General features: G+C 40.9%; 1 protein-coding gene across 3 annotated transcripts in view; it reads right to left on the bottom strand.

The window, feature by feature from the left end:
* Positions 1-13,783, bottom strand: part of NRK (Nik related kinase) — a 223,645-nt gene that overhangs the window by 78,149 nt on the left and 131,713 nt on the right. For all 3 annotated transcript variants that reach the window (XM_074278578.1, XM_074278580.1, XM_074278579.1), the window contains exons 10-13: positions 13,245-13,420; positions 11,389-11,485; positions 9,115-10,903; positions 5,076-5,240 (exon numbers count right to left, since the gene is read on the bottom strand). In XM_074278578.1, coding sequence (XP_074134679.1) covers positions 5,076-5,240; positions 9,115-10,903; positions 11,389-11,485; positions 13,245-13,420 — 2,227 coding nt within the window. The remainder of the gene's footprint in view (positions 1-5,075; positions 5,241-9,114; positions 10,904-11,388; positions 11,486-13,244; positions 13,421-13,783) is intronic.

Genomic DNA, 13,783 nt, shown 5'->3' with positions numbered 1-13,783 from the left:
GCATGTATACAGTTCATGTCAACAGGGATTTGGAGGCTATAAACCAGATACTGAAAAGGCAGGGCTCTATACCAAGCTAAATCTTCCAAAAGCATCCTTACAATCAGTGTTCTGAAACTGTCACATTAGTGCAATTGAACATGACAACTAGCAAGAGAGTCAGATTTTCCCAATGAATCTTGTTCCAGGAGAGATATAGTCATCATCTAGACTGAGGAGAAGCAATTTTCTTTCATGCAATATCTGGGTCCTTTAGTTTTGTCAGCACTGTGGCCAGCAGTTTGCTGGCACTTGAAATTCTGACTGACACATGGTATTGTACTAGGTCACTGCTATTTTTTGGAAACTTAACATGACAACAATTCTCCAAAAACAAGGAAAGAAGCAACCTGGATGAAGAAATAATTCAAAGCAGTTACACATATCTTCTGGAGATGGAGGATTTTGAACTAACCATTTAACTGACTAGGGAAAGAGAAGAGACAGAAAGAAGTGGGGAAAAATGACTAAATAAATAAAAGAAAGGAAAAAAGTGAATATTTTAAATAAAATCCAGGAACTAGGGAAAGGATAAGCAAACAGGAGTGGGGGAGGGAAAACACTATGGGAAGAGATCAACATTGAAGTAGATCAAGAGAAACTAATCACAAGAGCAAAGTATTGACCTTGTTAAGGTCAATAGGAAGGGGATTCCATAAAAAAAAGCATCATTAATGAAACAAATGGAGGAAAAAACAAGCATAACCTACATAAATTTAAGTGTAAATGGATTAAACTATCCATTAAAATGAAAAATATGATGGAATGGAAAAGAAAAAACCCACTTCAACAATATATCACATACAAAGAACACAACTTAAAAACTAAAGACATACAGAATCAAAATGAAGAATGCATAGACTAAAGTCCACCCTGCTGAGAGGGAGGGAATAACAATTATAGTTACTGGAAAAATGGTGATAAACAAGTTTATGTTGATTATTACAATGTTCTATAATATGACCATCCTTGCCCCCCCCCCCCAACTGAATGTATGTGCTTTGCACACCTATGATCAAAGATCTAAGCTAATTTTAACTAGGCCCAAACAGGATATGTTTTCAGTTGCTGGGGGCAAAGTAATAATTGATGAGTGATCCTCGAACTGTCTGTACTGCAGTGAAAAGAGCACTAACTCTGGAGTTCAAATCTTGCCTATGATGTTTACTACTAGTGTGACTCTGGGCAAGTCATTTCACCCCTCTGTGTCTGGTTTCCTCCTCTGCAAAATGAAGGGGTTGATGAGATGGCCTCTGAAGCTCCTTACAGCATTTAAATTTGGAATCCTTTTGACATTCTGTGAATGACTTCATGCACAAATGAAATTTTGCACTATATTCTACTTTCTCTTCAAAGTGGATATTTATAAAATATGGTCCTGGAAGCCAAGATGGATAATTTCCTGATAGTTTGCTAGTCATTTATTCTCAGGCTCTGTCACTTCCAGAGGAATGAATAGACTGGACATAATTATGTTTCCCCCTTAAAACATAATAAAAGTTTCAAAAAGTCAAATCATCCTTATCTCATCGATACTGATTAGCTCATTCAGAGGTTTAGAGAAATCATCTTTTTGTCCTTGACTCCACCTACTTTGGAGACAACTCAAAGTGTTTTGAAAATAAATATTGATTTCTAATGAGAAAATTCATATTTTTTCCCCAATTCTTTCATCTATTTGAGTTCAAGGTATTTTTTGAGTTGATGAACAAAATCATCATTTCCAAAGTATGACTTGTTAGTTGCATTTAAATCTTTGATAAGGAAAAGTTCAACATTAACAATTAAAAAAAAAAATCTCGGGCTTATGTTCTGATAACCACAAAGGTGTGATCACTCCTATCTTGCAGAAAAGTTGCTGGCTATAAGATGTTGCTTTTTTCCAGGCACCAACATGTCCAGTTTGTCTGTATATAGCTGGAAGATATCTTAAAGATCATTGAGCCCAACACCACCCCCCACCCTTTTTTTTTTTTAATTACAGTGGAAGAAACTGAGACCCAGAGAAGTAAAGTGAAACACAAGGTCACACAGGTTGGAAGTGGTAAGAGCCAAGATTCAAACCCAGGTCTTCAGAATCCAAAGTTAGCTCTTTCTTTCCACTGCACCATACAACTTCTAGACATGTCAGGAAACAGCTGGATGAAAAACAAAATAATGCAGCTCATCATCCAGATGTTTTGGCAACCACTTATCTCTAAACCTATCCAGATGTTTAGCCATCAAACATCTGGATGGCTGCCTGCATTTTTCACTTTTCATCCTGGTGTCTGGCATCAGATAGTCCCAGCCTAAGCCTCTTTATTTATGTTCAGGGAGTTGATTTCTCAGAAAATTGTTGACCCTGGGAAGTGGATGCAAAATAAATTTATAAAGGCAGAGATGCTATGTGATGAACTCAACTGGTTACAAAATTCCCAGAAAAGATTACAGATAGAAATGAGAAAGATAATCCCTATTTTGGACAGGCAGAATATTGTCTTAGAAATGAAAAAATACATACATATATGTATATGATGTGTGTATATGTATATATACATACACACACACACACACATATATATATATATATATATACATATATATGAATACACTGAACATATGTACAGAAGCCTTGAACATTTTGGGTTTCTTTTCCCTCCACATTCCTACCTTCTCTGAGAAATAGTTAACAGTTAAAAAATACAAGCATAACAATAACTAATGTTATGTAAAACACAGGTGATCTAACCAAGCAGGCACAGATCACATAGCTGAGTGATCAGATCTGGGTGATCCACTATTAACTCTCAAACAAACAGAGTGAGGAGATGGCCAAAGTATTATTACTTGAGACCCAGAGTAAACACACTATTGAACAAGACTTCAGTGAAGCTGCAGTGTCCCCCCTTGGTAAAACAAACTCTTCTGGCAGTGGTTAGAATTTATGGAGCAATAAACATCATTCACTTTAAAGGACTCTTTTAGTATCACTGGGCAAGTATGTAATGGAGATTTGCCAGTGGAAGGTTTCCTAGCAGCGGTGATTAAAAAAAGAAGGCAATGACCTGGGGTCCTGATGTTGATCAGTAATAACAAGATAAAAACAAGTCTTCTGACACATCATCAACATGGGGCCCGTATTTGTACGTGGGGAGGGCCGTGCACACGGAATTCATATACTCTCAGCTGCTCCATTGTCCTTAGGATACTTTTGATAAATAGTTATCTAGGATTAGATGTTCAGGCCATGGCCATGCTAGATTTCCTGAACACAAATAGACGTTTTCATTAACATCATGATCTAATTGACTGGGTTAATAGAATTTTGAACTTTAGATCTCATCTTCCTTCTGTGCTACTGAGCTCTGTCCTCTCCTCTGATCCAGCACTTGATGCTCAAGCACCCAACTTGGGGTCGTGAAATTACAAATGCTGAGAGTTTACCATATCTAGATGCCCTCAGATCTGTCAATTAAATTCTCGCCATCTGTCTTCCAGACACGCACCTCCTCCCTATTCAAATCACATGAACACATTCCTAAAAAGAGTATTCAAATTGATGGCTCCATTTGCTATTTCTGATGGTTTCTGGTCATCACTGTCCTATATGAATTATCTTCCCTTATTAAAATGCAAACTCCCTCATGAAAGGGACTGTCTCAAGTTTTTTTTTTTTTTTTGTTTTGTTTTATTGTTATTGTTGTTTATTTATTTATTGTGTTTGTAGCTCTAGCACCCAGCACAGTGCCAGGAACATGCCAGAGACTTAATAATGCTTGTTTCCTCTTTCCCTTTCTCCTTCTTCCTTCTTTTTTTCCTTCCTTCCATAAACCTATTACTACAGACCAGAAAAAAACAGTTAGAATTGGCTATTACTTAGGCTCTACAAAAGTGATTCTTAAAGAGAGAGCCATGAAACTCCATGAACCTTGTCTTGCTTCTGCCCTAGCTGTGCCTTTAGATTCAGCATAAGTAGGGTCACAAAAGTGGCTCTATCGAAGGAGCCATAAAGCCCCTTCCTCTGCTGGGAACCCTGGAGGAGAGAAAGGAGAGGCAGAGGAATTTCAAACTTGGAATAATGGGTTTAGTAGCCCAGTTTCCCTAGGAACTCTTCCTCTGTTGTTAATTTAAATGTTTCATTATGTCATGATTGCTTACCACAATGACTACTTAGACTTGTGATGGAGAGGGCCATCTGCGAGAACTGTGGGGACTGAATGTGGATCACAACATAGCATTTTCACCTTTCTGTTATTGTTTGCTTGCTTTGTTTTCTTTCTCATTTTTTTCCCTTTTTGATCTGATTTTTCTTATGCAGCATGATAATCGTGGAAATAGTATAGAAGAATTGCACATATTTAAGATATATTGGATTACTTGCCATCTAGGGGAGTAGGATAGGGGAAAGGGAGGGAGAAGAAATTTAGGAATACAAGATTTTCAAGGGTGAATGTTTATCTTTACATGCATTTTGAAAATAAAATGCTATTATTTTTAAAAAGAGTATCAATAAACCATTTTTTAAAAGTGAAAGCTAAGCACTGACAGACCATTCCCTATTCTAGCTTCAACTGGAAAATTCTAAAAAATAACTCCTAAGAGGACCAGTAAAACAAATGAACCAATGGGAGCCGGGAAGATCTTGGCAATGCTTGGCAGAAGGAAAGACCCTTGTAACTTTTTGCTGCCATGAAAAAATTAATCAGGAGATTGGAGAATCCATGTGAGATTTTTTTATGAGAACAGAAAACTGGGGTGAGGAAACTGAAAAATGATGCTTGCTTGATTCATTGTGAACTCTCTTAATGTAGTGTGAACCATGGAATGAGTACTCCTGAGTTCTAACCCCATGCTTGTACCCTACAGTGGGTCCATGGCAAAGTAGACCAAACCCACTGGGTCAGAGAAGACACTTGTGGCTATTGGCTGTCAGAGAGAAAGTTCAAGTGTGGTATTATTTCAGGAGACAATGTATGAATAACTAGACGCGTTGCTTTATCTATACATCTTAAGTTGCTAGGAAAACGGTACCATGTCATCTAGAATAATTTTACCTCTTTCTTTGAGGTGCTTGGGGAAGAATTTGGAGTCTTTTTCAAAGCCTTTGAAGATTCTTTGCTCGGCGGCTTGTGATCATATTGTAGAAATAAGAGCTGAGTTTGCTCTTTTGGAAGGGTCCGATGAAATCTTTTAACCTGTGGAGCCTCTTCTGGTTTTTTCTTTAAAAGAAAAAAGGATAAAATTAATAAGGTGAATTAACAATTCCAAAAGCAAGTATCAATGCTAACTCCTCCATCCCTAGAGGTAATGCATTTCAATTCTTTAAATACTTTCCAAGTATAAAAAAAATGTTCTTTGTGCTTCTCATAAACCCCAACTTCCTATGCTATTTAATACGTTTTCATCTTATTTGCAAGTTTGGTCTTTTAGCTGCATCGAGAGCTCTCTAAAATTGTGTTACAAAATATTTCTATTTTCTCCTAAACGAGAGACTTAACAGAATATAGGAGTTTGGGAGAATCAGGCAAATGTTTGCTTCTTTAATACAAAGAACTTGAAGATCAACTCTGGGAAACAAGATTTGAGTGATCTACTGCATTGATTGAAACAAGGTGGGGAAGGGGAGGAGGGAGAAAAGATATTCTAAGGTCAGAGATAGAACTGGGAGATGTGGCCCCAAATCCCTGCCTTGGGGCTCTCCTTGTATCAGGATGACATTTCCTTAAATAGCTAGAGAAACGGCCTGAGAAATAGCTGGAGTTCACCAGTTTCTTTCTACTCATCCTAGTAGGTACAGACTTGATTTAAATGGACAATCTAAATTCTGAAGACCTGGTTTTGAGATCTAGCTGCGTGGTCTTGGGCAAATCACCTCTCTGAATTTGTTTTCTCATCTGTAAATATAAGAAATAATACTTGTGATCGTCTCTTGAAGTTTAGGCAGGCTCTCTATCCACCATGCTCCTTCTTACTTCTGATTCATACTGGCTGTGTGACCCAGGGCAAGTCATCCAACCTCTCAGCATCCTAAGCGTCCCTCAAAGGCTAATTTGCATTGGTAGAGAGAGGTCCCCATTGGAAAGCCCCTATATTGCCTAAAGCGGACAGTCTTAACCTTTTTGGGGTGATGAACTGCTTTGATAGTCTGAGGAAGTCTACAGATTCTTTCTCAGAATAATGTTAGAAAATGTAAAAAATATGTAAGATCAAACAATGAAACCAATTATATTGGAACATAGTTGTCAAAATAAAAATTTTAAAACCCCAAACAAACAATCAAGTTCATGGACCCCTGGTTAAGAAGCCGACCTTTAAAGGCCTACTTCAATATAAAATCACCACATTTCAAAAACCAAACCAGACTGAACCAATTTCTACTTCCTAGGGTTATCGTGAAGATCAAATGACAAATGAGAGCAAGTAAGTAAACTGATCTGTTACCAAGAAGGGCTATAGATGGGAGCTGAGCTCCCTTCTCTGCAATTGCTAGAGGTAATTATCAGCTATAACTTCAATTTTAAGGAGCTCTTTCCATCCTGACATATAGCTTCCTTGTACGATGATCTTCCCAGAATTCAACAGCTTGTTTGGGTTTATTATTATATCTACCTTACTAAGTACAAGTCACTCTATTTATGTCTAGAGCACACAGTTTGGATTGACTGTCTCCAATTTCAGCTGGTGTTATTTTCTGAGTGATTCTTTTATGCATTGCTTTAGTCGTTTTCCTGTTTTCTGTGGCTTGTCAGTGGCTGTGGAAAGGACCAACTCCCCTGTAAAGTCTCAGCAGGAGGTCTGCCTTTTTAGTGCCACCAAAGAAATGGATCACACATTATAAGAAGTCAGAAAAAGTTAGCTTCTGCAAGTCAAGGAGGCAGTTAGGTGGCATAGTAGACAGAGTGTTTGAGTTAGGGTCAGGAAGATTTGAGGTTGAACACTGCCACTAGACACTTGCTGGCTAGCTGTCTGATGGTGGACAAATTATTTCATCTCCATTTTCTCCTTTGTAAAATGAGAAAGTTGGACTCAATAGCCACTGAGTGAGTATGGATAAGTCACTTCTGAGGCCCAGGAAGGCCAAATGACTTATCCATACACATAGGATCCTCGATCGGGAATTAGAAGGGAATTTGTTTCTGATTTGAACTTTGAAAGAAAAATATCCACACAAACAGAATACTAGCTCACATCAAGGATTTCATCATAAAATGTCTTTCAAGGAATGGCCTAGGTTGAGAACAAGTTCAGGCCAACAGCCATCAATACTGTATTGTGGGCAACATCCAGAGTTATACCTCCAGGGTGATGCAGAAAAACCTCCATCAGCAAAGGTTAGATTATTGTCCACAAGCTCACTTTCTTTAAATATTGATATATACTGGACTTAATTGAGGCAGACTATGGGGAACACACTTTTTAAAAAAGATTTTCAACAATGAAAATGAAACAGATCTTTATGGGGTTAACCTTTAGGAAATCCCATTACCTAGAACAGCTAGATTCTTTGTTGCTTAGTGGTGGAGTTAAGTAGGGTTTTACGGTATATTGAATATGAGCAATAATTTATTTTGTACACATGGTCAACTAAAACCATGAAGCGTATCCTTTAAATTGGATGCTCTGGTTGTGTAAGACACATCCCTTCAGTTACTAGAACAAAATATAGCTTTAAAAGTTCCCCTCAAGCTCTCTGCTCATGGTCTCCTATCTTTCCATATATTCTGAGTGCTTCATTCCCTTTAAACCTTTATTCCTTCTAACTGAAAACTCCCATCATTCCTTACCTCCTTCACTCCCTTTAAACCTCCTCTTCCTTCTAACTGAAAATTCCCATCATTCCTTACTTCCTTCATTCCCTTTAAACCTCTTCTTCCTTCTAACTGAAAATTCCCATCATTCCTTACTTCCTTCATTCCCTTTAAATCTCCTCTTCCTTCTAACTGAAAACTCCCATAGTTCCTTACTTCCTTCATTCCCTATATAAACCTCCTCTTCCTTCTAACTGAAAACTCCTATCGTTCCTTACCTCCCTATTTATAGGGAGAAGTACCTCCGATCTGGTCTCACTTTGTTCTTTTCAGTCTGGACCCTATAGTTAAGCCATTTCATTGTACACTGGATATTAAAGTTTGCCCCCCTGGGAATACTGTGAGTAGGCCACCTGGGCCTATTTAATGTTCTCAACATTTACCTAATCTCATTCTTTTGCCTACATGCTGCTTCTCTTGGATTACGGTTATTGTCTTGGTCACCAGTGAGATATGGTAGCCAGAAAAGACAACGTGAGCTTAGGCTACCTTCAGAGAGGCATGACAACTAGAACTAAAGTGGAGAAACTCTCACTGAGTTTGCTCTTGACCTGGTCAGACCACGACTAAGGTACTCTATATAGTTTTAGGAAGGATATTGACAAACTGGAGAGCATCCACAGAAGGGCAACCAAGACGGTAAAGAGCCTCAGTCATGCTACATAATGATGGGTTGAAGGATGCTTAACTAGAAAAGAAAATGTAGCACATTTTGTACATTTACTATATGGTAGCCATCTTGAATAGCTTTCGAACAATAAGCGCCTTTTAAAGACAGAGGAAAAAAAACTCAGAGAGGGCTTGTTGAGAAAATTAATTACAAAAAGTCATCCCTAGAGTATTTAATGATGAAGCTAGAAGGAACACAACAAACCAAAAAATAGAAAAGACCTGTAAGCATTTTTATACCATACTCTTTTCCTTATCATTGACTGGAGAGCCACAGCATTTACACATTAATTACATTACAATCCTAAATCATGGGGCACTAAGAAATGGCACTAAAGAAGGAAATGGAAAGAGCAGCTACACTGGACCAAAGATACATACAAAGGAGGTCTGTGGTAGAGGTGATACAATGTCAGGGAATATTTATCTGAAAGAGTGGAAGACACAAAAGCTCTGGGGGGGGCGGGGGGAGAGCTTTTTCACCAAAAAAAAAGCAATTGGAAAAAAAATCTAATTCCTATGTATACTTTGTCATATGTAAAAAAAAATTATGAGAATAATATGCATCAAAGGCAGCTAGATTTGACATGGGGAATAGATATCAATCAACTCTTACATCCTCAGGTTTCTTATTCTGCTCTGGATCCTTGGTCTGATCCTGCTGTTGTTGCTTTGGTTGCAGTTGTGTCAGCTGTGGACGCTGTTTCACCTGCTGGGGCACTTGCTGTGAAAACTGCTGGGCTGGTTGTTGGAGCTGATATGGCTGCCTCAACTGGCGATTGGTCAGCTGCTGAGCTGATTGCTGTGATGACTGCTGATGAGATAGTTGCTTTGCCTGGTGATAAGCTGGCAGCTGTAGAGACTTTGGTGACGGCTGAGTCAGGTTATGGACTGTCACCTTTAGTGGCTGAGGAACATGGTGAAGCACCACCTTTGGTGGCTGCTGCATCTGGAGATGGGGCGGCACCTTTGGTGGCTGCTGGGCCTGCTGATGGGGCGGCACCTTTGGTGGCTGCTGGGACTGGTGATGGGGCGGCACCTTTGGCTGCTGGGACTGGTGATGGGGCGGCACCTTCGGTGGCTGCTGGGACTGGTGATGGACTAGCACTTTTGGATGCTGTACTTGGTAATGGACCGACACCTTTGATGGTTGCTGTAGGTGATGTTTCGACAGCAGCTGTGTGTGGTGATGGGATGACATATGTGACTGCTGTATCTGGAAATAAGCTAGATGCTTTGGTAGCAGCTGTGTGTGGTGATGGTTGGGCTTTGGTGGAAAATGCAACCAGTGATGGTCTGGAGCTTGTTGTACCTGCTGTCGGGATGTCTGCTTTGGCAGCTGCCCTGGCTTTGGTGGCTGCTGTCCCGGCTTTGGTGGCTGCTGCCCCGGCTTTGGTGGCTGCTGCCCCGGCTTTGGTGGCTGCTGCTCCTGCTTTGGTGGCTGCAGCCCCTGCTTTGGTGGCTGCTGGATCTGCTTTGGTGGCTGCTGCCCCTGTTTTGGTGGCTGCTGCTCTTGCTTTGGTGGCTGCTGCTCTTGCTTTGGTGGCTGCAGCCCCTGTTTTGGTGGCTGCTGCTCCTGCTTTGACGGCTGCTGTTCTTGCTTTGGTGGCTGCAGCCCCTGCTTTGGTAGCTGCTGCTCCTGTTTTGGTGGTTGCTGTTCCTGATGATGCTCTGGTTGCTGTGGTAGTTGCAGCTTTGGCAATAGTGGAGGTTTCTGAGTCTTAGGCAGTAGCTCTGGTGCCTGCTTCTCCAGCTGCAGAGCTTTCTGGTCCGGCTGCAGGGCTTTCTGGTCCAACTGCAGGGCTTTCTGGTCTGGCTGCAGGGCTTCCTGGTCTGGCTGCAGATCTTTCTGGTCCAGCTGCAAAACTTGCTGCTCCCGTTTCGGGTCTTGCTGGCTTTGCAGCACAGCTAGCTGCTCTTGTTGCAAACTTTGCTGGTCTTGCTGCAGAGCTTGCTGGCTCTGCTGCAGAGCTTCCTGGTCCTGCTGCAGAGCTTGCTGGCTCTGCTGCAGAGCTTCCTGGTCCTGCTGCAGAGCTTGCTGGCTCTGCTGCAGAGCTTTCTGGTCCTCCTGCAGAGCTTGCTGGCCCTGCTGCAGAGCTTGCTGCTCCTCCTGCAGAGCTTGCTGTTCCTGCTGCAGAGCTTGCTGTTCCTGCTGCAGATCTTGCTGCTTCTGCTTTAAATCTTGCTGCTTCTGCTGCAGATTTTGCTGCTTCTGCTGCAGATCTTGCTGTTTCTGCTGTAGCTCTCTCTGCTCTTTCTCCAAACGTTGCCACATCAGTTGCTGTTGCTGCTGCTGTTCTCGTTTCAGTTGTTGCTCCTTGGAAAGTGGGCTTTTCTTGTTTTCCTGCTGCAGCTTGAGAAACTCTCTTCGGAGGGTAGATTCACCAGGAAGATTCACTATGGAGCTAAAAGAGAGGACACAGCCCAATGAGTAATGGATCACTCATATAATTAAACCTGAGCATGATCAGGTCTTTTAGGGGAACCGTTCTGCTATCAAGGATATTCCTCTACAGCAATCAGGCTAAAACTATCTCTAGAAATGTCAGAATTTCCTAGTTCATTCTCTTGATTACTGATCCCCAATCATCTTTCATTGGGGAGATCTTATTCTTCCATATTCCTTTGCTATCTTACTTAAGGAGGTTGGAGATAGTAAGGAAGACCCTCCTCAAAGATTATGTGAAAAAAAAGTGACTGCTTAGCTGTGTGGCCCTGAGCAAGTCACTTAACCCCAATTGCCTTAGGAAAAAAAAAAGAAAGAAAGTGACTGCTAACTGCCCTGCTAACTCTGAGGACTGCAGGTTGCTCACTTCTAGGCCTAGACCCACTGCTGCCTGGGAAGTTCTAACAGCATTATCCCATGCAGTATTTGACTGGTCAAACTCACCTGGGCTCTCCTTGGTCTTCATTTAACTCTTCCTCCTCCTCCTCTTCCTCTTCCTCCTCTTCACCTTCACTTCCACTGTATTCATATTCAGTTTCATCTGAAAAAAAGAGAAAAGGTGTCAATGGGCTGGGGGGGGGGGGAAATTATGAATGAAGTACGGCTTCATTCAGCAAATCTAATGATTTAATTAATGATTACTTAATTTAATGATTCACATCCAAAGTATGGCTTCATCCAGCAAAGCTAATGATTGCAGGATGCGGGAGATGGAGGCCATCTTTGGAATCACTTGCCTTCTAATAACCTCATTTTTATGTATGAGGGAGCAAAGTTCAGAGGGAAAACTTGCCCAAAGCCACAAGTCAAACAGTTAGGATTTGAACACAGGTCTTTTGAAATCAAATTCATTTGCTCTTTCTAGGTCTACAAACTAGGTTCAAAGGAGGGGGTGGTGATTTCCAGGACACCAGAGGTAGTATTGATTGGGAGTCCTGTGCTCTTCTAGCATTGGGGAAATAATTTCTTTCCTGCACGGGACCAGCATCCTCAGCTCTCGGAGGAAGAGCTTAGCCGACTAACAATGTCGACTAACATTGGGGAGACCCGCATCAGAATGTTAAGGGGCAGACCAAAGAGCTTCCCTAACCATTGGGCCCAGGGGCAGGCTCAGTTAGTCTAGTGGCTTCCAGTTAATCACTCTCCTGTCTGGGCAGCAATTCCCTTCAGACTAACCTTCTTTGACTTAAGGAAGGAAGAGAATTTGGAGTTTGTGCCAACTAATGTAACGGTCAGCTCTCAGTAAATATTTGTTGAATGAATGAATGGTACCTTCTATTAGAAGTGTTTCTACAAACTGGATCTTAAAGTCTGCATTTAGTTGGAGTCCTCAAATCTATTTTTTACATTATAAAATGAATTGTGTGTTTTTCTTTTCTTTTTTTTTTTTTTGCCAAAGAGAGTTAGAGGGAGAGGCAGCTCCATGACCCTATTCTCTTCCCCCACTCTACACTGGATCCCTCCAAAGTCCTTGGATCCTGCTCTGTCCCCGTTGAGAAGATCAACATTTTACATTCTAACTACACTTAACATAAGCCTCTTTTTTCTTTCCTGCCAATTGGGTTCCATTATGTAATCTTAGGTAAGTTCCTTGCTCTTTCTAGGACTCAGTTTCCCCCTTTGAAAAATGAGAGTGTGTATGTAGGTTGGACTTCTGGTGGTTTCTGAGATCTTTTCCAGCTCTACGATTCCATTCTATAAATGTAAAAATATAAATACTACAATTTGGTGTGGTGCTCAAATTCTTATTTAATGATACTTGAGACAACCATAGTTTTTCTCTCTTTTGTGGATCCTTCAGATTTCTTCCTATTGGCAACCTTGTGATAAGTCTTCTCACAATCTAAATTAACTTGCTCCCAACCTAGACGTGTGTAACTACTAGATGTTTGGTCTAAGCCGACGTACCCGTTTTTATCGCTGCATTGTTGCTTTCCGTCGGATATCATTCACCCTAGCAGTTATTTCCACATTTGAGCCCAAAAAAGAGATCAAAAAGAGACTTGGGTCTCTCTGTCAGCCCCATTTTTTGCTGTGATTGAAAATTAACTTAGGCTGCCGCAGTATATCGTTGAAGAACATCATGCACATTGCAAACACTCACCTCGCTTGGTCTGGCTATCAATAATTATTATAGACAGGTTAGTGACTTGGATAAAAACCACAAGACAAAGCAGAGGACCTGAGAGTTTCAGTCATCTTTAACATAAACATTATTGCTTTTCACCAAAGATGACAGTTACAAGAATCATCGATTGCCCCCGAGTACCCATTTAATTAAGTGTGGTGTCTCAAATTACCTTTATCACTTTTCTTCTTTTTGGTTCGATCCAGGTGATCCTTGAGCATGATCCGGACTTGCCGTTCATTTGGCAGATCTCGGATGAACGCGTGCCTCAACAGAGCCTCAGTGGAGGGACGATGTATGTAATTTTTAACCAAGCAATTTTCGATAAAGTTGAGGAACTTCTTAGACCTAAAAGACATGGAGACACAGTGGGGCCCAACAGAAGGATATGACAGGTTTTTTGAAAGGAGCTCCCAAGACTTATATTTCCTAACTTAAACTGCTGTGTGGCCTAATGGCCAAAGGTCAACAACACTGTTGAGCTTCTCAGGAAGGGTGGCAAGGCCCAGTGGCATTTCCAAAGCAAACAAGCAGGTTGCTTTGTCTCCACAGTATAAAGAAGAGAGTTGGAAATAGCCTGGTTAATCAAACCTGTATAGACAGTCCCACTAGACAGTTCAGAGAACAGTGAATTTACTCTTTCGCTTGAGGGATCCTGTTTGACTGTCAACATGGATCTAATTAACTAAATTATTACCACTATACTTTTAA

Source organism: Sminthopsis crassicaudata, chromosome X (assembly GCF_048593235.1).
Source record: "Sminthopsis crassicaudata isolate SCR6 chromosome X, ASM4859323v1, whole genome shotgun sequence".
In the NCBI taxonomy this organism is placed as follows: domain Eukaryota; kingdom Metazoa; phylum Chordata; class Mammalia; order Dasyuromorphia; family Dasyuridae; genus Sminthopsis; species Sminthopsis crassicaudata.
This window is presented reverse-complemented; position numbering and strand designations above follow the sequence as displayed.